A 25,793-nucleotide genomic window follows, 5' to 3' on the forward strand; every position below is an offset into this window, starting at 1 on the left:
TGTAAGTAAAGTACAATATACTGCATCCAGTAAATGTCACAAGGAGTCGTATTTTTTTAGAATCTCAGTTGAACAAGCTTTGATATCACCGTCAGCCATAAAATAGACGATTCTTTATCACAGTTTAGTAAGCAACGATCCAACAAGGTATGCTTATTGCTTGTTTAGTCCCACTAGTTAAATTTTGTGTGGCGTTGTGGCACTTAAATTTAATAAAAAAGAAAAAGGAAAAGAAAAAAAGATTGTGCCTGGTTGGATTAGTTTTCCGTTCATATGTAAAATTTCCAGGATGGAGTCATATGTCTAAGAACAAAGAGCAAAATGTGATTTTTGTTGTATTCAGCAACAAATTCGATGAATATTCCAAACACACGAATCGAGGACGGAAGTGATAGAGCACATTTTCATTTACCTGTAAAATTTTACATGATTCATGAAGGTACGACAGTGCTGTCCCATTGACTCCCAGTGCTGTGTAGCCTGTTGGCCTGTATGTAAATTAATTTACTTAGAATCTAGTGCAAATACTGGTATGGTTTGGTGTCCAACACATCCACACCCTAATGGTTTTCATATCAGTAGATGCTTAAAATATGTCACAATTTGCCTGAAATTTTACACACATGTATTAATTATTCTATTAAAGAAAAGTCTGAATTCACAAGCGTGCGTTAAAAATGTGATTTGCGGTACACGCTCCAAGATAACTGCTTCGAACGCGTCGGTTGTTATTTTGACGCACTCGGCTGTGCTGTAGTTTTGAAACCAACAGTATCCCCTACCCTCCACTGACATAGTACCGGTACGTGTGAAATGCACGTATATAGTAGACCTAATGCTTTTTCAATGTGCATTTATAATCCACGGTATCATTGTTTTGCGGTTAATCTTGTTTATTATTATCAAATTTTTCAGTAATAATATTTTGGCATCTTTAAATTCCCAGTGAAGAATGCAAAGCCACTGCGCGTAGACTCGTGCATGAATGTTTGTTCTGTATGCACAATGCTATAAATAGAGGGGTGTCGGTTACAATGTACAGTGTCGATGTGTTGGACACCTACTATACTAAATATGTAGGTAAGCCTACTACTGTGCATGCATGATTGATGGTGATGCTGTGATTTTTATAAGGTAGATCCTAGTTATATTTCTACCCTGGCTGGCCGGGCGTGGACCCTGGTCTAGCCGTAGACATCTACAAGTGTAGATTCAAGAGTATTTCAGAATTCAAAAGTATTTATGGAACCATACTGCATGCTCTTAGTAATGATAATACTACATTTATAACGCGCATAGTAAGCACATGCTTCTCTATGCACATGCTTATCTTAGCTTTATTTGTCATTTTTTGTTTGTTTTCTCGAAAGCTGATCATAATGTAAGCGAAATCACCGAGATTAAACAGTACTCTGGAATCTCATGCATAGCCAATATATTGTGATCATTCCAATGAGTCTGACAAAATCATGTTCAGAACACATAACAGGTCCAGAGGGGGGGTGCCCCCCCCCCATTTATTGTTAAAACAAAAGAAATTAAAAAAATGAAAGGGGTGCAGGCGCCCCCCCCTCCTTTAATTTTTGAAGATACCATCTGTCAGCTGATTGTAGTGGGAGCAGAAAATTGCGCTGGAGCCCTTTTTCTTATTTTGCTTGTCAGCCGATGAACCCCGGAAGTGGCATGAGAAACAGAAAAAATTGCGCGCTGTATTTGATAAGCGTTTTTTTTGTTTTGTTTTGTTTTTTTTGCTTGTCAGCCGATGAAACATGGAAGTGGCACCAGAAATATTTTTGGCGCCTCTCCCCCCCCCCCCCCCCCCCCCCTTTTCAGATTTCCTGGATCCCCCCTTGGAACATCTTTACCACTGGATAGATCAAAGCTAAATACAATTCAGGTTACTCTATAGACTATGTAATTACATATTGTACCATTAACCAATTCAGTTGCTTTCTATATCATTATTATCATCATCATGATTTCATAACAGATATCAGCAGCCTTCTTCCAACTAGATGAGTGCTGCTTTTATGATTTCGAGTGATAAATATACCAACCATAGTCCATATCAAGCCCATGAATTAAAGCCAGAATTTGTTCAGTGTTTAAATATACTCTGTAGACCACCTGTATATTTAGCATTGCACTTTTAATTGGAAGTGAGATGATGCCCCAGATCATGTTAACAATTTTCATTCCAAAATGTTTTACAGAATGGCAGATGAATCTAGTTTACCATTATATTATTCTTTTTTTTTAAAATTTTGATTACATTTGTTATCTGTTTACTACAGATTTTGTTGTTTTTTAGCAAAAGTTGCTCGACTTTGTACTTGAAATTCACTGTATCATCAGACATTTTTTCCAGTTTTCCAACAATGGCAGAAGAGTAAGAATCATCAAAGTAAGAAGTATGTATTAAACAGAGCTAAAAAATTTCTGTGTTAAATCATCCAATTATTCAGGCAATGAGTCAGCTGAATGAAATTTCAGTAGAGTCCTTGAAATGTGTACCAGTATCATAAACTACACTCAGTATGTGGGTTCATTTTCATCTGTGATGATTACCTCATGGAGCATATAAAATTGGGGCAAATTATTTGTTGTATAGGGCCCCATTTTTTCTCTCTCTCTTCTTTAAAACACAACAACATATAAATTTACCAACAGCATAAAATCTCAATCTGAAAGTCCATTTGAATTAGCATAACCTGTTATAATCCTGATGGCCAAAAGAAATGGGGAAAATGTGTAGTATTGCATCAAATGTCAAATGCAGAACTCTGTAAAATCTTTCCCTGAACTAATTAATGTTGTCACGGATAATGAAGGAGAGTGCTGGAGGGCTGAGCGGTTAGGGTGGGATTTCACGGAGCACGCGAACGATTTGCGAAGGACGCGAATGGCAAAATCCAGCATTCGTATTTTAGTCTGCAAAAGATCGCCAAACAAACATGAGGGTTCGGAAGCGTCGTCAATTGTTCGCAAATGTCGTTTTTACTGCAGCGAGAATTTCAAAAACGTTTGAAATTTTTTGCGAACCTTTTCCGCACACTTGGTCGTGATTTGCTCGTGAATTGTTCTCAAAAGTGTCTTTAGAGCCTCGTCATATGCGCAAGACATTCGCAAGACACGCGCGATGTTCGCAAAATGTTCGTGAAACCCCAAACAGACTCCGAAACTTTGGAGAATGTCTCGAGTATGTTACGCGAAATCTGCGAAGTTTTTTCAATCCTTTTACGATGTAATCGCAAATGTTCGCGTACCTTTTGAGACATTTTTGCGAACGTGTAGCGCACGTTTGGGGGATGTATGACCTATATGCTTTCTACAAATAAAAATCGTGGCATACATCTAAACATCAAACAATTATTAACAACTACAGTAACAAAAGAAATTAAGACTAGCAAAGAGAAGGAAATGTTTGATATAAAAAAAAATCGCAGAATACACTTAATCTAGTAATCTAAAGTATCTAAAATTTCATTTGAACTATAGAGATTACATGTATGTGTTTGAGGAACTGTGTGTAAAAAATATCAAATGCTTTACTAGTGGAGAAAAATGTAGGTAAGCACACGATAGAGAAATGAGAGAAAAAGAAAGGAGAAATAGAGGAAAGAAAAACAAATTCAACTCAAGACAGTTTCCACCTCTCCTTGGGTACATTTTCTCCCATGATTATTGAAAATTTTTCGTTGTTCGCATTTCCGTCGCGTGTTCTTCGTGAACGTAACATGCTGTACTTTAGCAATGATGCACACGACATTCGCACATACGTCATGGAAACTTCGCACAAAATGCGCAAGAATAGTTTTCGGCTTCATTGTCGGAACACATTCGGAGAAAAACTTTTCCGAATGTTGGATTTTGTCCTTCGCGTCCTTCGCAAATCGTTCACGTGCTCCGTGAAATCCCACCCTTACACTTAGGATCATATGTCGTGTACATACTATGTACGTGCAGCTAAAAGTGATCAATATAAACTTCACGGAACAATCATGGCATATTATATATGCAGAATCATCATTAAAACATACCAACTCATTTACACAAAACAACAACAACAACAAAAATCAGTATGATATTCTGTATGGTTGCAATGCAAATTGCAATATGATTAAAGGAAGTATTTTTCTCTGTGTCTGTAGATAATCTTATGTTTATTTAGTTTGTCATAATCTCGTATGAAATTACGTATAGGTATTCAAGTCAAAAGTTTTATTTTGATGCAATAAGAACTAATTCAATGTGGAGGAAGGGCTGTTTTGGCCTTCTAAACATCAGGTGCAGTAAACTCACCTCTTGTTTGTCAAGCAACAACCCACCCCCACCCCCCCCCCCAAAAAAAAAATAGAATAAAAATGTTTTCCCTGTCTTCTGTGTCATTCATCACAGCATGATTTCAGTCATCCCCTATGAAGCCTGTTGAGACCTGAAACCAGATCCTCACCCAGCCAGGGGGCAAAGGTCAAACAATAGTGACCTACTGACCCTGCCCTACCATGAGGCTTGAGCTTAAGGTCACTCACACGCCCAACTCAAAGTCTAAGCGTCCATGGGAGAAATGGACATGGCTTGGCTCAAAGGTATACTAGATTCAAATAATTTGTGTAGTAGAACGCAATATCTTTATTTATTGATTAAGCTATCTGTCATTATATCGAAAGCAAAAACTTAACAAACTACCACATGCAATGATATTGTGATGAATGATCTTTATCTGTAGAATCTTCAGTGTGGAACCAATTTTCTTGTGTTTTACTGAAGCAGAGTATTGTTTGAGTCAATATTGAAATGTTTGTGTGCTATTTATTGGTGAAGGTCAACTCTTCATGAGTAGAATTCTTGGTTCCTCTCCACAGGTCAACAGGTACCAGGTAGATGTTTTGTGATAAGCATAAATATATTTTTATGCATGACTTTAGACCTTGTAAAGTGAGAAAGAAGCATTAAAGGAAACCCAAACCCAAAGAGAAATGTGGATTGAGTGAAAGCAGCAACAAGAACACACGAGACATGAAACTCGTCACTTTAAAGACGAGTTAGGTGATACGCTTGGGGTCATCAGATATCGGTTATCCGTGATCGACAAAGAAAAGAATGCAATATAGCACCTGGAAGTTATAATGAGATACTTAGTTGAACTTTTTTGGGCCTACATTATTCAGATCACATTTGTTTTTCTGTCACACAAACTAGGTGGAAATTCTGTGCGTGTGCGACTAAGTTGATTTACGGACTTTTTGAGTACGTACAGTGCATAAACTTAGACCCCGTTAACGGTGCGGGGCTGGGCGGAGCCGCGGCCGCGGCCAACCTCAATTGCGAGGCCGAGCCCCGCAATTTACTGCCGGACTCGACCGCGCTTTTGATTCAAACCTTTCATTATTTTGTCGTAGTGGCGCTCTACTTGTAAACAAACGCAATTTGGTATTGTCTGGTTTTCAGATCCTTTGCCAACTGAATTCCGTGGCGACGAAGTCGCCGTTCGGGCAAAGGCTTTTGCCGAAGGAGAAAATCCTTTGCAGGACAAAACCACCTTCAACTATACTAGTTTTCGACGTTGCAGTGGTTAATATCCTGAATAGCGAAATACATGTAGTACAGGCGAGGGTTTGGAAGCCAGACTAGAATTGGCCGCGCATTTAGCCCAGTTTGCGTTTACACTGAGAAAAAGGCCGGGCGCGACCGCGGCTCGGCCGCGGCCGAGACCACCTCCAGAGCGTGGCCTAATGCGAGGCCAAATTTGGCCCCGCATTTGGCCTTTTGCGCGTTTACACCGAAATGAAGGTGGGCTCGGCGCGGCCGAGCCTCACACTGTAAACGGGGTCCAAGGGATCCTCGGCACGTACAAATAAAACATGACAATTAAGTGTTTATAACCATCCTGGCTTTAACAGTGGCCTTTTAAAACGTGACCTTTGACCATTATTTACATAACCAATATGACTCCCTCTAATCTTGCTATCATAATGATCAGTTCAGAGAGCTCTTACAGCTATATACAAGCCTGTGAGATTTATCAGCAGTAAAACCAATGAAGCCTCCGATACAAAACAAGGGATACAGAGCAAGTGAGTCTGTTTACATGAGAATGTGATTTATCCTGGACGAAAGTGATACCTCAATTAAAGAGAAAAGGGCAAAAGAAAAACGGGCCAAACGTACGGCTCCAGCGAAAGAGACATCGCCTTTAACCATGTAACTATAGGTCTCCTCCAACTAAGAGTACACTTTGAACGAAAGCTTATACGTGAATGATAATTTATGACGATCTCACGTGATCGACACACATTCAAAGGGGAGAGTTAGAAGTGGAAGGAGTGCTTAATCGTGTCATTAATAATTCCTAATCAATGACACCCCTACTATAGGCATATCATAATTTCTCATCTAAAATCAATGGCCTATAGGACTCATGCACCATTGCTTGTATCTTGCATAAACTTTGTTTTTTAAGCTTTGAGTGAAATGTGTCATAACATAACTCTGTAATTCCATCAGCAGTGATTGACATGATAAAGAAGAGAGATATATCACCGTATTGAACGCTTAGAACCTAAGGGGGGGGGGGGTATTATAGCATGATACTCGGTTCTTTACTGCCCAGATGCCAACAACACCCATCACCCACGGCCACGCATAGAGAAACAACCATGGCGAAAATAAAACTTTCCTTTCTCATAGGCAGAATGACACAGAACCCCGTCAAACACACTTCACTTTTATTGGCAGGGATGGACATGAAAAAATTCATTACTAATACTAAACAGCGTATGCATTCCATTCATGTGGCGCGAGATACCTCTATAGCAACATAAAGCCTGTCTTCAACTCCGTTGGTCAAACAATGACAACTTGAAATTTCAAAGAGATGAGTGAGACGCTATATTCACCTGGCCTAGAGTTAATTTATTCAGTTCTCATTCCTACTTCAAGTTGGGTTATGTTAGTGTAATCATTCCCATCTGCAGTATAACAAAACCAAAGTGAGGGAAAAGGGGAGAGAAAAACGAGAGGTGGCAGAAGTAAAACTGCATGCACAACTGCAATCCATATCATTGCGTGTGACAAGTGAAGGAAAGGTATTAGTTGTTTAGCAGTGTTTTATGAGCATAAACAGGCAAATAGACAGACAATGTCAAATATAAAAACCATCAATTTAATGTCAGAGAAGATGGTAAACAAGATGCATTGAAACTGTAACTAAATCGCTGCTCTTCGACTCGGTCAAGGAACGTCCAACTTTATATTCAACAAAAAAAAAAATGTTAGGGGAAAGAAACAAATTTAGATATAACATTCGTAAATTAAAAACAAGAAAAAGAAAATGTCCACGTCAGGATTTTAAAAAACGCCGCACGCCGCATTATATTCTAGATGGGAATACGGTGTTGATGCAAAGGTCCAATGATTGTCTCATTACTTTAAAAGCAATCTATGGTTCCCTTACCATCACCAGTACCACACCACAATGACGTCTCTAAAATCAATGGTAGCACATTTATCATTGCATCGTGTATTAACTCCCTTTTCCTAAACTACCAGTGGAACGTGTCATATTATAGTGTGTATTTCGATCAGTAGTGATTGACTTTAAAGAAGAAAGATAATGCAAAAAATTGAACGCTTACCACATTGCTTATAGGGCTATTCCAGTTTGGTACTGATCTGTTCTATTCTCCAAGATGCCAGCAACATATATCACCTATGGCTAACTAGTGAAACAGCCATGACGAAAATAAACGACAGAGAACCCCGTCATAATCACTACACTTGGAAAGGTGTTGCCCGAAATTCCTCATTATGAAGCAATATCAAGTCACTTCCTTCCCTGCCTGTCTTTAACTTCGTTATTTGGTCAAACAATAACAACCTGGAATTCCAAAGAGATAAGCGAGACGCCATGCACCTGGACTAGAGTTAATTAATTCAGTTCCCATTCATGTTAGTTATGTAAACGTACACGTTCCTAAATATCCTGCTACAGTATAACAAGAACAAATGAAGAGAAAAGGAAAGAGAAAACGAATGGTGGCAAGCGGGGTACTGTGTCAAGGGGCAATTTACAACATTACGTGTGACAAAATTAATGAAGCAAACCCAACCTCCAAACTCCAATGCAAAACAAGGGAAATAGAGTAGCTGTGTTCATGACATAAGAGTGAAGCTGAACTGCAGAAAAAAAAGAAAAAAAGAAATAAAAGGGAAAAGTCCTGCGGGACTCGATTAACTTCTCTCCTTCCGGTCGGGCATTATAAACACGCAGCGTGCTAAGCGATTCTGCCACACGGAAGATCCGATGATCTTGTGCGAAACTTAAATCTATCTATGTATGCTATACACAACACAAATTTACATTGATATTCAGTTTTTTGGCTATATACGTCACGTGACTGATAGCGCTATTCAACTTCCCACGAGTGGCCGCGTGGATTCGATCAATATACAGTTACAAAGATAAATCGGGAATCGTTTCAACCAGATTCCATTCTCATTTTCAGTGATCGACAACGAAAATAATGTTAAGTAGCGACTTGAAGTAATATTGAGAAATATTCGTGAAGTCCAATTCTTTATACAGTCCTACATAATTCAGATGAAATTGTTTCTGTCATGCAACTAATTGAAAATTTCGTGTGGTGTCGGCGTGTTCAAGTAAGTTGATTGGAAAGGATATGTGAATAAATATTTACCAATAGGTCTTTATATTGTAAAAAAAAAATCAAATATGGCCATGCGGTCTTTTAAGAGTCATCTTCACTTTAACATTTGTAATTTCAAGTCCAAGTTGCCTGTCAAAGCAATGTGGTCTCCAACACAAAACAAAGGGATATTGTGTGTGTCTCTGTGTGTGTGTGTACGTTTACATGAAAACGTGATTTCTACATGGACGAAGGTGAATACTCCATAAAAGAAAAAAAGCAAAAGATATAAGTATTTTGTTTCGTGCTCCTTTGGGGTTCGAACCCGTACGTGTGCAACATCACGTCTCTTGTGACGTCGCCTTTATCCTCTCGGCCATGTACGTCTTGACGAGAAAATTTGAGGAACGTAAGCTTATAATGTGAAAGATGATTCAGGAATCGTTTGGTCCACATTCCATTCTCATTTTCAGTTTTTAGCTGCAAAATTATCAACCTGATGAGGAGATTTGAAAAAATAAAATGCATGATTACTGCAGCTTATTGTCTGAGCTACCACATACTTAAGTTTGAGAGGAAATGGAGCAAAATCAGCTGAAATAAAGGTGCTTTTTCCGTTGTCAAGTCAATGCATGGTTTTAAAAAAAATCACCTCCCATAGACATAACACGTCAACTTGTCTGATTTTGAGTCTTTACCTTTAATCACAATTTGAAGTATGATGGTAAGTCTTCTCGAACTAAGAGTGTGGAACGGAAGCTTCTACGTGAAAGACGAATCATGACGATCACCCGTGACCGACACATCTTCAAAGGGATCAGTTATTAGAGGTGGAAGCCCTCGTGCCAAGATATTGTCTCAGCAATTCCAAAGCAATGATACCCTTACATTTAGGTATACCATAATTTCCCTCTGAAATCATTGGTATTATTCATGTACAATTGCTTGCCTTGTCTATAAACTTTGCTTTACAAACTTTCAGTGAAAGGTGTCATAACATAATTCTGTAACTCCATTAGCAGTGATTGACTACATAAATAAAGATATATCAAATTGAACGCTTAGCGCGTATAACTAAGGGGGATTTTAGCCTGATGCTGTGCTATTCACTGCTCAGATACCAACAATACTCATCACCTACGGTTACGTATAGAGAAATAGCCATGACAAAAATAAGGTTTTCCTTTTCTTTGGCAGATAGACACACAACCCCTTTGAACACACTATAATTGACAAGGAGGGACATGAAAAGTTCATTACAACTACTAAACAGTGATGCCTTCTACTCATGTGGCACAAGATACCTCTATAGCAACATAAAACCTGTCTACAATTCCGTTATTGGGTCAAACAATAACAACTTGAATTTGAAAGAGACGAGCGAGACGCCATACACCTGGCCTAGAGTTAATTTATTCAGTTGCCATTCCTGCTCCGGTTGTGTTATGTAAATTATTTTCCGACCTGTCTTGTGCAGTGTAACAGGAACAAACGTAGAGAAAAGGAAAGAGAAAACGAAAGGTGGCAAGCGGGGCACTGTATACCAAGGGCAATTTACAACATTACGTATGATAAATGAAGCAAATCCAACCTCCAGCCTCCGACAAAAAAGGGGGAACTTGAGTGACTGTGTGTCGTGGGGTAATGACATCGGAATGAAGCTGAACTGCCAAAAGAAAAACAAAGAAAGAGAGAGAAAACAAAATAATAGCGTCCTGCGGGTCTCAAACATCTCGTCCTAAGGTGGTGTGTAATGACCATGCAGCGCGCCAAGTGACTATAAAGCCACACGGCTGTCCCGAAGATTGGATGTGAAATTTATATCTTTATACCATATACAACATGAAAAAGTTCATTACTACCACTAAACAGTGATGCCTTCCACTCATGTGGCACAAGATACCTCTATAGTAACATAAAACCTGTCTACAACTCCGTTATTAGGTCAAACAATAACAATCTGGAATTTCAAAGAGATGAGCGAGACGCCATACACCTGGACTAGAGTTAATCAATTCAGCTCCCATTCCTGCAAGTTATTTAAACGTACATGTTCCTAAATATCCTGCTACAGTATAACAATAACCAATGAAGAGAAATTTTAAAGGAAAGAGCAAACGAAAGGTGGCAAGCGGGACACTGTAACAAGGGGCAATTTACAACATTAAGTGTGACAAAATTAATGAAGCAAACCCAACCTCCAAACTCCAATGCAAAACAAGGGAAATAGAGTAGCTGTGTTCATGACATAAGAGTGAAGCTGAACTGCAGAAAAAAAAAGAAAAAAAGAAATAAAAGGGAAAAGTCCTGCGGGACTCGATTAACTTCTCTCCTTCCGGTCGGGCATTATAAACACGCAGCGTGCTAAGCGATTCTGCCACACGGAAGATCCGATGATCTTGTGCGAAACTTAAATCTATCTATGTATGCTATACACAACACAAATTTACATTGATATTCAGTTTTTTGGCTATATATACGTCAAGTGACTGATAGCGCTATTCAACTTCCCACGAGTGGCCGCGTGGATTCGATCAATATACAGTTACAAAGATAAATTGGGAATCGTTTCAACCAGATTCCATTCTCATTTTCAGTGATCGACAACGAAAATAATGTTAAGTAGCGACTTGAAGTAATATTGAGAAATATTCGTGAAGTCCAATTCTTTATACAGTCCTACATAATTCAGATGAAATTGTTTCTGTCATGCAACTAATTGAAAATTTCGTGTGGTGTCGGCGTGTTCAAGTAAGTTGATTGGAAAGGATATGTGAATGAATATTTACCAATAGGTCTTTATATTGTAAAAAAAAAATCAAACATGGCCATGCGGTATTTTAAGAGTCATCTTCACTTTAACATTTGTAATTTCAAGTCCAAGTTGCCTGTCAAAGCAATGTGGTCTCCAACACAAAACAAAGGGATATTGTGTGTGTCTCTGTGTGTGTGTGTACGTTTACATGAAAACGTGATTTCTACATGGACGAAGGTGAATACTCCATAAAAGAAAAAAAGCAAAAGATATAAGTATTTTGTTTCGTGCTCCTTTGGGGTTCGAACCCGTACGTGTGCAACATCACGTCTCTTGTGACGTCGCCTTTATCCTCTCGGCCATGTACGTCTTGACGAGAAAATTTGAGGAACGTAAGCTTATAATGTGAAAGATGATTCAGGAATCGTTTGGTCCACATTCCATTCTCATTTTCAGTTTTTAGCTGCAAAATTATCAACCTGATGAGGAGATTTGAAAAAATAAAATGCATGATTACTGCAGCTTATTGTCTGAGCTACCACATACTTAAGTTTGAGAGGAAATGGAGCAAAATCAGCTGAAATAAAGGTGCTTTTTCCGTTGTCAAGTCAATGCATGGTTTTAAAAAAAATCACCTCCCATAGACATAACACGTCAACTTGTCTGATTTTGAGTCTTTACCTTTAATCACAATTTGAAGTATGATGGTAAGTCTTCTCGAACTAAGAGTGTGGAACGGAAGCTTCTACGTGAAAGACGAATCATGACGATCACCCGTGACCGACACATCTTCAAAGGGATCAGTTATTAGAGGTGGAAGCCCTCGTGCCAAGATATTGTCTCAGCAATTCCAAAGCAATGATACCCTTACATTTAGGTATACCATAATTTCCCTCTGAAATCATTGGTATTATTCATGTACAATTGCTTGCCTTGTCTATAAACTTTGCTTTACAAACTTTCAGTGAAAGGTGTCATAACATAATTCTGTAACTCCATTAGCAGTGATTGACTACATAAATAAAGATATATCAAATTGAACGCTTAGCGCGTATAACTAAGGGGGATTTTAGCCTGATGCTGTGCTATTCACTGCTCAGATACCAACAATACTCATCACCTACGGTTACGTATAGAGAAATAGCCATGACGAAAATAAGGTTTTCCTTTTCTTTGGCAGATAGACACACAACCCTTTTGAACACACTATAATTGACAAGGAGGGACATGAAAAGTTCATTACTACTACTAAACAGTGATGCCTTCTAATCATGTGGCACAAGATACCTCTATAGCAACATAAAACCTGTCTACAATTCCGTTATTGGGTCAAACAATAACAACTTGAATTTGAAAGAGACGAGCGAGACGCCATACACCTGGCCTAGAGTTAATTTATTCAGTTGCCATTCCTGCTCCGGTTGTGTTATGTAAATTATTTTCCGACCTGTCTTGTGCAGTGTAACAGGAACAAACGTAGAGAAAAGGAAAGAGAAAACGAAAGGTGGCAAGCGGGGCACTGTATACCAAGGGCAATTTACAACATTACGTATGATAAATGAAGCAAATCCAACCTCCAGCCTCCGACAAAAAAAAGGGGGAACTTGAGTGACTGTGTGTCGTGGGGTAATGACATCGGAATGAAGCTGAACTGCCAAAAGAAAAACAAAGAAAGAGAGAGAAAAAAAAAATAGCGTCCTGCGGGTCTCAAACATCTCGTCCTAAGGTGGTGTGTAATGACCATGCAGCGCGCCAAGTGACTATAAAGCCACACGGCTGTCCCGAAGATTGGATGTGAAATTTATATCTTTATACCATATACAACATGAAAAAGTTCATTACTACCACTAAACAGTGATGCCTTCCACTCATGTGGCACAAGATACCTCTATAGTAACATAAAACCTGTCTACAACTCTGTTATTAGGTCAAACAATGACAATCTGGAATTTCAAAGAGATGAGCGAGACGCCATACACCTGGACTAGAGTTAATCAATTAAGCTCCCATTCCTGCAAGTTATTTAAACGTACATGTTCCTACCTATCCTGTTACAGTATAACAATAACCAATGAAGAGAAAAGGAAAGAGCAAACGAAAGGTGGCAAGCGGGACACTGTAACAAGGGGCAATTTACAACATTAAGTGTGACAAAATTAATGAAGCAAACCCAATCTCCAAACTCCAATACAAAACAAGGGAAATAGAGCAGCCATGTTCACGGGTTACGTACACTTGATAAAATAATATGATAAATGACATCGGAGTAAAGCTGAACTGCCGAAAAAAAAAGAAAAAGAAAGAACGGGAAAAGTCCTGCGGGAGTCGAACTTCTCTCCTTCCGGTATGGCGTTATGAACACCCAGCGCGCTAAGCGATTACGCCATACGGCTGTCCTGAAGATCGAATGAGAAACTTAAATGTATAATAACACTGTCGTTATAGCGTTGACTTGTGATGGCGCTATTCAACTTCCCACAAGTGGCCGCGTGGATTCGACCAATATCCAGTTGCAAAGAACAATCGGGAATTGTTCCGTACAGATTGCATTCTCATTTTCAGTTTTTAACTACAAAATTGTCGACCTAATGAGGAGATTTGAAAATATAAAATACATGATGACTGCAGCTTATTGTCTGAGCTACAACATACTTAAGTTTCAGAGGAAATGGAGCAAAATCAGCTGAGATAAAGGTGCTTAAACGTTGTCAAGTCAATGCATGGTTTAAAAAAAAATCACCTCCCATAGACATAACACGTAAACTTGTCCGATTTTGTGTCTTTACTTTTAATCACAATTTAAAGTATGATGACGTCATCAAATTTTAAAACCATGACATGGACTTGAAAGGCAAATGTTCAAAGCAAAACATATCTGAATTTGGGGTAATATTAAGCTTAAACAATAGAGATACGAGCAAATGAATGTCAGAAACAGTACCTCAAAAAAATTAATTCCACTTTTTTGATTTCAGATGATGATATGATGACGTCATGAGTTTTCCTGGCAATATCGGTACTTGAAACGTTATTTCCAATTCATATGCTTTTGTAATATGCAAGAGAAATATAGGGTCAATGGACGATTTAAAGAGCTATGGCGAAATAAACAAAGACATGTTTTTTCACTATATTTGCAGAAAGACGCGCGCGCGGAATTTCAACTTTGACGCCAGTGCATTCCTTTGTTATAGGTCAAAATCGATCGGAAATCAATGAATATTGTTACTCAAAGTATCAGAAATCCAAATCGGTCAAAAAAATTGCATTTTCATGTTAGTTACGCCCTCTGCGCGCGAAATTGCGCGGACGGACGCGCACGCGAGAAAATGTTTGAAACGCTTAAGATTGTCTGAAACTTCGAGATTTCCCATTGGGAAGTCGTTTTGAGCCTTTTAAAATTTTGACGCGCGCAAACGCGCGCGTAATGATGACCTGGGTAACTAGCGTTAAAATGTAAGATAGAGCGTGACCTGAACTTTATGTCCACCGAAAATGATACAGAAATGATATCTAGTTATGAAGTTATGATCGATCATGTGACAAGGTCCGAAAATCACAAAATGGCGCCTAGATGACGTCATAGATATGTTACTGTCATGAAAACCTTATTGTGGCTAGATATTGTTATGAGACATGTTGACTGAAAATGTCATGTTATTCCGTAATGTCATTGTTGAGATATTGACGACACAAAATGTGGCAGAAAGAAAGAAGAATAAAAAAAAAGAGAAATTTTGACAATCACAATAGGTGATACGCTGATAGCGTATCACCTAATTAGTGAATGATGTGTTCTACTAATGTTGCTGCTTTCACTCAATCCACATTTCTCTTTGGGTTTTTGTTTCCTTTAAGTATTGGATGTAAGAGTAGTCTGCTTTTATGGCAATATGACATGTGTTTCATGCTTTTAGATAAATTGTTCATTTAGAACAGGCATAATCAAATGAACTGGAGGTATTATATTGAAATCTTACATGGATTGTGTGTTTCCATATATTTTATAGCTTGGGTCATTACTGCTTCTGGCAGACAAGAGAATCAAGGTGCTGAATCTCCAGGAGAGAGGGAGCAGCATCAAAAAGAGAGTGACCAAGCTGAGCAGCCTCCAGAGCAACACCCTTGCCACTAGCACAACCAGAGATGGTAGGCCATTGTGTGCGCTTTCACAGAGCTCTATAGATGTACTGTTTTAAAGCTACTTACTTGTTTGAATGTAATTTTTTTTTTATGCCTCCGCCACGAAGTGGTGCCGGAGGCATTATGTTTTCGGGTTGTCCGTCCGTCCGTCCGTCCGTAATGAATTTTGTGGACAGGGTAACTACCAAAACCTTTTGAGGTATCCTAATGAAACTTGGCATGTATGTGTATTAGGGGGTGAAGTTGTGCCTATCAACTTTTGGGTGCACATGCTCAAGGTCAAAGGTCAAAAGGTCAAGGTCAAATGCTTAAAATTTTACTATTTCCCCCATATCTATGCAATGCCTGAAGATATTTTCTTGAAACTTAGTGTATACATGTACTACCCAATTAAGATTCTCTGGTGAAAGTTTGGGGTCATGAGGTCAAAAGGTCAAAGGTCAAAAGGTCAAGTAAAATGTTAAAATTTCACTTTTTTCTCTGTATCTTGGAAATTGTTCAAGGTATCTTCATGGAACATAGTGTATATGCATCTACTGACTGGCAGTGGTTATCTAGGGAATTTAGGGTTCATGGGGTCAAAGGTCAGGGGTCAAAGGTCATGGGCAATACTTCAAAATCTTACTATTTTCCTTATATTTATGCAATGCCAGCAGGATATTTTTTTTTTAAACTTGATGTATGCATGTCTAACCCAATAGAGATTCTCTGAGATTTTTTTTTTTTGCCAAGAAGGTCAAAGGTCAAAAGGTCAAAGATCAAGTGAACGTGCTGAACTTACTTTTTTCTCCATATCTCGGAAGTGGCTCAAGTTATCTTGAAACTTAGTACATGCTGAATTTATGTATGTTCTGCGTGACAGTGCTTCTCTTATAAATCAAAGGCCAGATGAAAATGATAACAATTTACTGTTCAATACAGAAATTGCACTTTTTCTCCACACCTTGAAAAATTACTCAGTGCATAAACTTATGAAATGGTCAAAGTCAAGTTAAAGTTCTTAAATCCCCAAATACATGCTCTCCTATTCATCCAATTAAACATAGGTCAAGGAAGGTAAACATTCAATACATTTGTGACAAACATGTCATTTTAATATTTTGCCAATTTTGTGAAAATGTAATCACACATTGTCCACATGTACTATAGACCTATTAGGAGAATCATGCATTATGGCGGAGGCATACCAGTCGCCATAGCGACATTTCTAGTCTTATATAAAAACCAAATTATTAATCTTCCTTGTTAAAGGAAAAAAAACAAACTAGTATTCATTTTGTTGCCTGCTTGACAGAAGGGCCCTAAGGCTTGCCCGATGTAAATTTGCTAACTAAGGCCCTTCTGCCGGGCAAGTGATGATTTTGTTCCTACAATCTGTATGTGATAATAAAATGATTAATCTTCCTTGTTAGAATCTGTTAACTGTTCCTCCAAATAAATTTGTCCCTAAACCAAGAAATATGGTGTGTGAAATCTCAAGCCTCTAAGGGCCAATATCATGCAACTTGTATTTGTTCTCTTGACTCGCAAATGCAATTGAGATGCAAATTAGTTTGTCTAGTATGAGATAAATGTTGAAAACTTTTCTTTTCTTTTTCATGTGTAACGGTGTTGCTTAACTAACAAACAGTTTCCTTGATCACATAAAAATATGGCACATCTCACATACTGCAGGCCAACACCTTGTTGGTTACCTTGAGTCGGGGGATATTTTCATCTGGAACAAGGTCCAAGACACACTAAAGACTGTGAGAGGACATCTCAACTTAGCTTCAGCCCATCAGCAGGAAGAGCAAGGTGAGGTTGTTTCTTCTGTGTGATAATTCAAGGTTACAATCTAGTATGAATGCGTCCCTGATTGGCTGCATGCTGTCACATGATGCTACAAAAGTGGCGATTTTGTAATTTCTGGTGCTCAGCTAGATGAGATGAATTCTGCTTGCTTTTAATTTCAGGGACAGCTACCATGATTGAGCAAGCGCGACAAACAGCTCTTGGCAGCTAAGGGCTTTGGCAGCTCATACTATGGTAAAAAGTAACTGGTCCACAATATGACAGTAAATTCACTCATGCTACAGGACTAGTGAATGTAAAAAAAAAAAAATTACAAACAACATAGCAGTTGAAATTACAGTATAACTACCTGAAATCAAATTTGTAAAATGACACTGCATGCAACGAGAGCAACAAAATTATGTGCTTTTACTTTCACACTAGCTTCATGTTGCATGAAATGCGTTCAAATTTCCACCCCACAAAAATTTCTATGTTTTTAGTATTAGGATACTGTTTGTGAGTTTTCTCGTATTCAGGGCTTAAAGAGAAGTTGCACACATCAGCACCGGAGTTGCCCATGTATCAGTACCCAAATGGCAAATGTGATAATGATTCCTAACATATGTTCCCTGTTCTGACTTGTGTGCTTTACATTCTTTTCTCTAACAATTGTTTCTTTTTTAGGTAAATGGAGCAATTGGTTGAGTGTATGATAGACATATGCAGCAAGTGACTATATACTGTTACTTGCTACCTAGCTTTTGCAAATCATATGTCTTTTAATATAGTAAAGATGATATTTTGCTAGAGTATTATTCCTCACTACCATGTAGTTGGAAGGTTGCAGCTCATACAAGTAATATACTGATATGCATCGGTAACCAAAGAGATTCTCAGGGCATTGTTAGTTCCTTGCAATGTGCACATTGTCTCCACCCCATCCCTGACAGGGTCAAAGAACTCCAGAGCTATTGTGGCCTATATATATATATACTTGTACCATGCTTTGTAAATGAACTTTCATGTGTGGTAATCATTTAAGAATGCTAGAAGTTGCTGTGTCATATTCACATGCCATATTAAAAAGGTGTATGATTAATGCGTATATTATCAGCTGTCTTTTGATATTGTAATCTGTCTCTGTAGGATATAAACACATCCAGGTGTTTGCCTCGGACAACGTGCAATGCATCCTCCTCGTCAAGGACTACAGGCATATCTACCTTTGGGAAATTGACCAATCGGATGGATCGTACAGATCCAAAGACTCTGAGCTGAAAGGGACGTGGTCTGAGATTGGTGCAGGGAAGACTCACTTACCAGGGGTGGAATCCAATGAAGCTGTTGCTGATGGATTATTCTTAAATGACCCAGTGAGTAGAAGCCACCACATCCTCCTCCTCCCCCTCTTCCTCCTCCTGCTCCTCCTTCTCTCTCCTCCTCATAATCCTCCTCTTCCTCCTCTACATCCTCTTCTCCTCCTCCTCCTCCTCCTCTTCCTCCTCCTCCTCCCTCCTCCCCCCTCTTCCTCCTCCTGCTCCTCCTTCTCTCTCCTCCTCATAATCCTCCTCTTCCTCCTCTACATCCTCCTCTCCCCTTCTCCTCCTCCTCCTCCTCCTCCTCCTCCTCCTCCTCCTCCTCCCTCCCCCTCTTCCTCCTCCTGCTCCTCCTTCTCTCTCCTCCTCATAATCCTCCTCTTCCTCCTCTACATCCTCCTCTCTCCCTCCCCTCTTCCTCCTCCTGCTCCTCCTTCTCTCTCCTCCTCATAATCCTCCTCTTCCTCCTCTACATCCTCCTCTCCCCTTCTCCTCCTCCTCCTCCTCCTCCTCCTCCTCCCCTCCCCCTCTTCCTCCTCCTGCTCCTCCTTCTCTCTCCTCCTCATAATCCTCCTCTTCCTCCTCTACATCCTCCTCTCCCCTTCTCCTCCTCCTTCTCCTCCTCCTGTTCCTCCTCCTTCTCCTCCTCCATCTTCTTCCTACTCTTCCTTGTCCCCTCCTCCTTTTCCTCCTCCTCCCCCTCCTCTTCCTCCTCCTCCTCCTCCTCCTCCCCCTCCTCCTCCCCCTCCTCCTCCCCTCCTCCTCCCCTCCTCCTCCCCCCTCCTCCTCCTCCTCCTCCTCCTCCTCCTCCTCCCCCCCCCCCCTCCTCCCCCTCCTCCTCCTCCTCCTCCTCCCCCCCTCCCCCCTCCTCCCCCTCCTCCTCACTATATTTTGTGAAAGACAATAATTTTGATGTTGAAAATTAAATTTCCCCTGTTACTGAACTTTATCTGGAGCATGTGAAACATTTGGTATCTCTTTGTAAAATCTTCTTGTTTGAAGTCCTTTATTGGTTTTTGTCATTTTTGTCCAGAAGATAACATGCTGCTTAATCCCATTTCATTAATCACTTTGGGCTGATTGCAAACTTCTCAAATATTGCAGACAGTATGATGTCACAGAGCAAGGAACCAATTTACTTTTAGCACTTTAATTGCTGTCTTGATAACTGCTATTATGGTAAGTTACAATTAGTGCAAATGGTTTTGTGAAAAAAAAAAAAAGATGCTACAAACTATAAGTCCCAAGGCTTATTTTTTTAATTCAGGCATTCTCCATTATTTTGAACACATTGTCAGGTTCTCGGTCGTTGCTGCTTGTGGTCAGTTGTGTTCTACCGAGGGGACGACATTCAGATTTCTACGGCATTCATCAGATGGTTTGAACCATGGCGGCTTGGAGTGCTCAGGTAGGCATGGAATGTGTGATGCCTATCTCATCCTGCAGTGCCCCCCCCCCCCCAAAAAAAAAAGAAAAAACCCGCTATGAGCAATGTGGGACCTTTCATAGCACAGGCCTGAGAGTTGTGTAACTAACAGTTAAGAGAAAGAATTATGAACGTACATTTTCAAACTCTTTCTGAATGACGTACAAAGCCCAAAGTTAGCAATTATTCTCATTATAAAAATATCTGTTTTTTTTAATGAAAAAGATAAAGATTCAAATTTTAAAGAAATGACATCGCATACAGGAAACACTGCATCAGTGTCTTTGTTTGATGTCCAATACAAAATTTCACATTATGTGAATTATACGTGGTATAAGGTCTTCCATTGTCCAGTTTTACATTTATTGAAAACGTTTTTGTTTATATGATAATATATAATGTAAAATGTGTCCCCAAGAAAAGATTGAGAGGGAATATCCTGTGACCGTTTCTTTACATCCACTCTCCAGGCATCCCGCCTTCTCCGTGCGGTGGTATTCCACTTCGTACTCGGTGAGGAGTCTGTCGCCTTCCAGCTGGCCCATCAACCACAGTGGCGCCCTCGTTGCTGTGTATGCCAACTCTGGCCGCGTGCTGGCCATCGCTGTCAACCAGCGCTCTCCCCACGAGACTAAGATGGTATTCGTGTCTCCACTGACGGCGGCAGCGACCGTTGTCGACATGAAATCATGTGGGTGCAGAGCAAAGCATCCGTCGGCGGCTCAAGTGAAGTGAGTAGTGGCCTGGCAAAAGTCAGAATGTAATATTTCTCTCTATTTGTTCTGTGTTAAAAGCCCTCATGCCTGCTGGCTTCTTGCAGCTAGTAGACATTGTCTGGCAAGCGTGGGCCACATTTGCCCATCCAACTCAGTCAATGGCTACTTTACAAGTTTTGCTCAAATGCACAACTACGCACAAACTGATCAATGAATTGCAATTTGCCACAGTACATTGAAATCATCATAGCCATAGCATTGTCACTGACTTTACATTTTAGCAATAGCTTGCAAATTTCTTTAAAACTTCACTGTTCTGAGTTTATAGCATCAATACTTTCTGTTTAAATTTACATAGCTTTGAAAAACATAGTGTTTTCCCCCCAAATACTCATCCGTTGCTTTCTCAGAATAATACACACAAGGGATTTACAACTTAGCACACAAAGAGTTCATTGTCTATCAGACAGTAGTGTGATTGTCCAGTGAGGCAAGTGGAAAACAGATTTGTATTGTTTTCTTGTAGCCCATAGCAGAAGGCTTTGCCATGGTGCAAATGGAATTTGAATGCGTACAATGAAGCCTCAAAACTTAACATATTTCTCTTTCTTTCCATGAATGCTACAGTGTTAAAAGGTTTAGAATACTTTGTGCAATTTCAGAGTGAATATATTACAACAGGTAATAGCAAGGACAAAAATAGAGTACTAAAGTGATGACATCAGATTATTTTGTTATAGCTTTGGTTGGAACCAAGTGCAAGCATAAACACCTGGGCAAGATGAGGTCGTTTAGAGCTAATTCCCATATCAATGAATGGCTATGACATTACCCTTTGGTACTCTAAAGGACAATGAGTGAAAACAAGTGATTGACACTGAAAGATGATGGCGAAGAGGATGATAGTCATCATACTGGTAAAAGGTAATTGCATGATAATGATTTATGTTCATCATGCACCATAAAAAATTGCCTCAATTGATACAACCACAAACTAGCATTACGTGTTCTTCTCATCTTAATCGTGGATTATGATCGTCATGATCATTAGTATTGTTGTTAGTGGTGTTATTTTCAAGATCACTTAGCCATTTGATATTGCATCTGTTCCGTGCCACTAATACTTTCTGATCAAGTGGAATGGTGAATATTTGTCTGGAAAGAATTCGCATGGAAAAAAAACCCAACAACTCAGTATTTATCGCAAGAGCATTTTTAGGATTGCCGTCTAGTAAATTTTTGTCGGCCTTTTCCCCAACAGAACCTACTGGGTGTCGGACCTGTCGTGGACGCACAACAGTCTCTTTGTGGTCTGTATCACCAAGCGGGGCTCGGTGGCCATCTTGCCTCGTCTCGGCGAGCCCATCCTCCTGCAGAGTGAGGGCTGCTCTGTGGAGCACCCTCCTGCTCACTTCTTGCCACTCCTCAGCCTCGTCACCGTCATGTGAGTCCAAAGCAAATGAATGCCTCCAAAAAAGTCTTGTAAAAAAGGGGAAGTTCCCCCAAACATGCATGTGGATTCAGTGAATTGGTGAAAGTTTGGGGAAAATCACTGGATCAGTCCAAAAGTTGTGAACCCTTAAGAGCCACTGAAGATTCTGTACCTAATGGCCTACAGTTCACTGGAAGGTACTATGTACAACAATATTGCTGTCATTTCATTAATGTTCTAAATGATATGAAATAGCTCACAAGTTTTGTTGATTCCATGTTCTTTCTCAAGATGGGAAACTTACAACAATTTGTTTTGTCACATTAGTTGAACAACAACGTGAAGCATGACACCAAGCATTGATAAGCAAAACATAAAGCATAAACAAAATTTTACAAATCTTTTGTTTTAGAGCACACATTCCCTGACCTATTACTGCAAAATCTAATAGCAAGTATTAATCTCCTTACATTCAGGAGAGGTGGCATTAAATACTCTCTTAATGAATTTTTGTAATATTCTTCATATTTTCTTCATATCCTCTGTTGTATCAATTCATTAGTAGAATCCTTGTTTTAATTGTCCAGAAGAGAATCAGTTGCTGTTAAGTGCTTGTACATCGTATCAACTAGCTAAAATGCTGCAGTGTGTTTTGGCGTAATCTCTCCTGAATACCCTTGTATGGACACTAATATGCCATGTAGATGAAGAATTTTTTTTTTCTATAGAGATTATTAGATATATAAGCAAGTCCTGCTTTTTCATGTGATTATGATTATGTTTTCATTGTCTTGATTTCATTTTTACACTGCGTAATGACTTTGTGTCAGAAATTCATGGTATTTATTTCTCTGTCAACATATGTACCATGAAGTTCACCACAAATCAGAAACCATAATGCCTGAAATGGGAAGGTTTGAATTTACATTTACGCTTCATTCATGTGACACTCTTGTTAGAAAGAAATTAGTGTCACTATAAAAGAGAGTTGATTGATGACTGATGCATAGAAATATTTCATATATTGGTGTCGTACTAAAGTGTGATTGTGTTGATTGTGTTTGTTGTGTTGCTAGGAGACCAGCTACCCTCAGCAGCGGTCGTCCTCCATCTCCCAACAGCGCAGCGATGTCTGAGGACGAGGACGAGGGCCGACAGCGTTTTTCCGTATCTTGCCATCCCACCAGGGCCATGCTGCTTTGCTCCGACGGCTACCTGGGACAGGTCGTGGAACTTCCAGGGGACCTTACCTGCGAGAGCATCATGAGTGACTACCTTAGCGAGGCGGCAACCGCCCTCGCTCTCATGTACTCAGCCAGGGAACTTGGACCGGTGGGCCTCGGCTCCTTGCGCCGCCAGACCATGGGCCCGGCCTCGCAGTCTGTGAGAGAGAGGGACTTCTCCAACATGATTGACGTTGTCTCGGCTGGCGAGACCACAGGGCTGGAGAGTACACAGGGCAGCAGCTACGGCCCCTACGAGGGCCCCTTTGGCAACATGACGTCAGGAAAGCTGGTTTTCGGCGAGTCGTACAGCACGGGATCGATGCAGTCACTGGGTTTCCTGCCCATGGGGAACCACAGCATCGAGTCGCTCATCCAGTGGACACAGATGGCAGCGCTGTGTGCCTGGGGTCTGGGAATGAGCCATGCGGAACCCTGGAACCCCCGGCTGGAATACCTCATGGATTTCACCGTGAAAGTGCTGGTGGCGCTCTTTAGGATACTACTCCGAGAGGACGATGAGATCGAACTGCCCAAGATGCGTCAGAACAGCGTCAGCGGGACGACTGAGGACAACACGGTCAACCCCAAGCTGGGTAAGGTGCTGATGATATGCAAGGCGATTCTTGTCTCTTCGGCCTGGGACGCCCTTGGCTCCCACTCCATGGCCTCCTGCATCAGTCTTGCCCACTGCCTCGTTGGGAGCCTTCTCCGTGGAAAGGTCTGCGCAAAAACCGAACTCGCCAAATGCTGCATCGCTGTGCTCACCAGCGCGGAACAGGTCCTCGCCAGAGTCTACTGCCGTATAGCTGTTGCAGAGCCATCCTTCCACCTTTCAAAACTCATCTTTCATTCTTCGGGTTAGTGGCCAGAATGACTGCTGTGATTTTGCAGGCAAAAGTCTTTTATAACATTTTACGAATGAGACATGTCGCTATAAATGAAGACATGAAGATATTAATGCTTGCCCTTACTTCCGCTAACAAAGGGTTTGGCTGTATGCCAATTGAACGGAAATTGTGCTGTTATAGATAGCTTCTATGATTTTGAATTGAACAGTTGACACCAATGTTCATATGTACACCATGTACATGCATGTGTGTAATGTATGTTTGTGTTTGTGTGTGTATATGTACATATGCATGCACATCCTAATTTATGTTTGTAAAATACTTCATATTAATGTTACCAATCAGTGCAAAAGGCAAACTGCATTTGTCATGTCATACACAGTATGCATCATTACGTAAATTGACTGTGCATGCATGGGTGAAATCTGCATTTCATATAAAGTAATGTCAGAAGATTCTGAGAGGATGATATTGACATTCATACATTGTACTTCCATTGTTATCAGATGCAACGGAGCCTGCCCTCATGGGCCGACAAAGTTCAAGTCTTGCCATAACCGCTGCTTCCGAGAAGGCCCGAGACCAGCCAGCTCGCACCAAACCCACCCGTCTGAGGGCAGACAGCTCCACTGCCAGGAAGGGGGGAGAGAGGAGGAGAGATAGGGCGAGGGACAGTCCACCTGTCGAGCAGCATGACCGTGTCCGGCGAATGACGCGGTCACCCCAGACCAGTGCCATGGTCATCAGGTGAGAGAGAGAATTGTTTCCTGTTGTTGATGGATAAGTGGTTCAAGGCCACACAACACGTGGCCTGCATGCCAGGAAACTTGTGATACCAAATTATCGATATCTATAAACTAGGTCTACTGGATTGACACTTGGCCTTTACTCTACTTTCCTACCACAGAGCCTGGCCAGGTACACAGCATGCGGTAGGACTCCTGTGTAGTAGTTCAGCTTTTTATTTCTCAATTTGTTTATTATTTCATAAACACAGTAAACTGCTTCTTTATATTAGAATAGTAATTCTTTGTCATTTTCCTACACCTTGATGAGAGTTTTTTTTTTTTTTTTTTTTTTTGGATAAATCTTGCTTTTATTTGACAAAGTATGTAGATTCCTTTTTTGCATGTATTAAAACTAATCCTTTTTTTTTTCATTAATCTTGAGACAATTTATGTTCACCAACACACAGAGACATATATGTACAGACACTCATATTATCACAAGATCATCTACAATGTAGAAGGTATTATTAAACATAGTTGCTGCTGTAACAACTGCATTGATGTAAGGCACTCCCTATTCCCCATTAACATCATGTAGAAATAGTGTTAGAATCTTTATTTGACCCATAAGAAATAGAGTAGAGTGCCAAGTATTCTGCCTCATCATAGAAAAGTGTGAGTCTGCTTTCTTTGAAGTTTTTTATTTGTTTGTTTTTCTCCTCTCCCATCCTTGGAACTGCTGAAAATTTTCCAGCCCTGATAGCCCTTCAGCCATTCTT

At 40.1% G+C, this 25,793-nt stretch overlaps 1 protein-coding gene across 1 annotated transcript; it reads left to right on the plus strand.

Moving 5' to 3' along the window:
• Positions 1-4,505: 4,505 nt before the first annotated feature.
• LOC139709186 (ciliogenesis and planar polarity effector 1-like) lies at positions 4,506-25,233 on the plus strand. Its single transcript, XM_071621139.1, is given in 9 exon segments — positions 4,506-4,589; positions 15,414-15,552; positions 17,221-17,375; positions 18,486-18,695; positions 19,937-20,046; positions 20,535-20,795; positions 22,042-22,224; positions 23,289-24,295; positions 24,793-25,233. Coding segments are annotated over 9 exon segments (2,394 nt in total). The 3' UTR covers positions 25,038-25,233.
• The last annotated feature ends 560 nt before the right edge of the window (positions 25,234-25,793 follow it).

This window comes from Diadema antillarum, unplaced genomic scaffold (assembly GCF_040938485.1).
Source record: "Diadema antillarum isolate AM-2024a unplaced genomic scaffold, OU_Dant_1.0 seq00001411_RagTag, whole genome shotgun sequence".
Taxonomy (NCBI): domain Eukaryota; kingdom Metazoa; phylum Echinodermata; class Echinoidea; order Diadematoida; family Diadematidae; genus Diadema; species Diadema antillarum.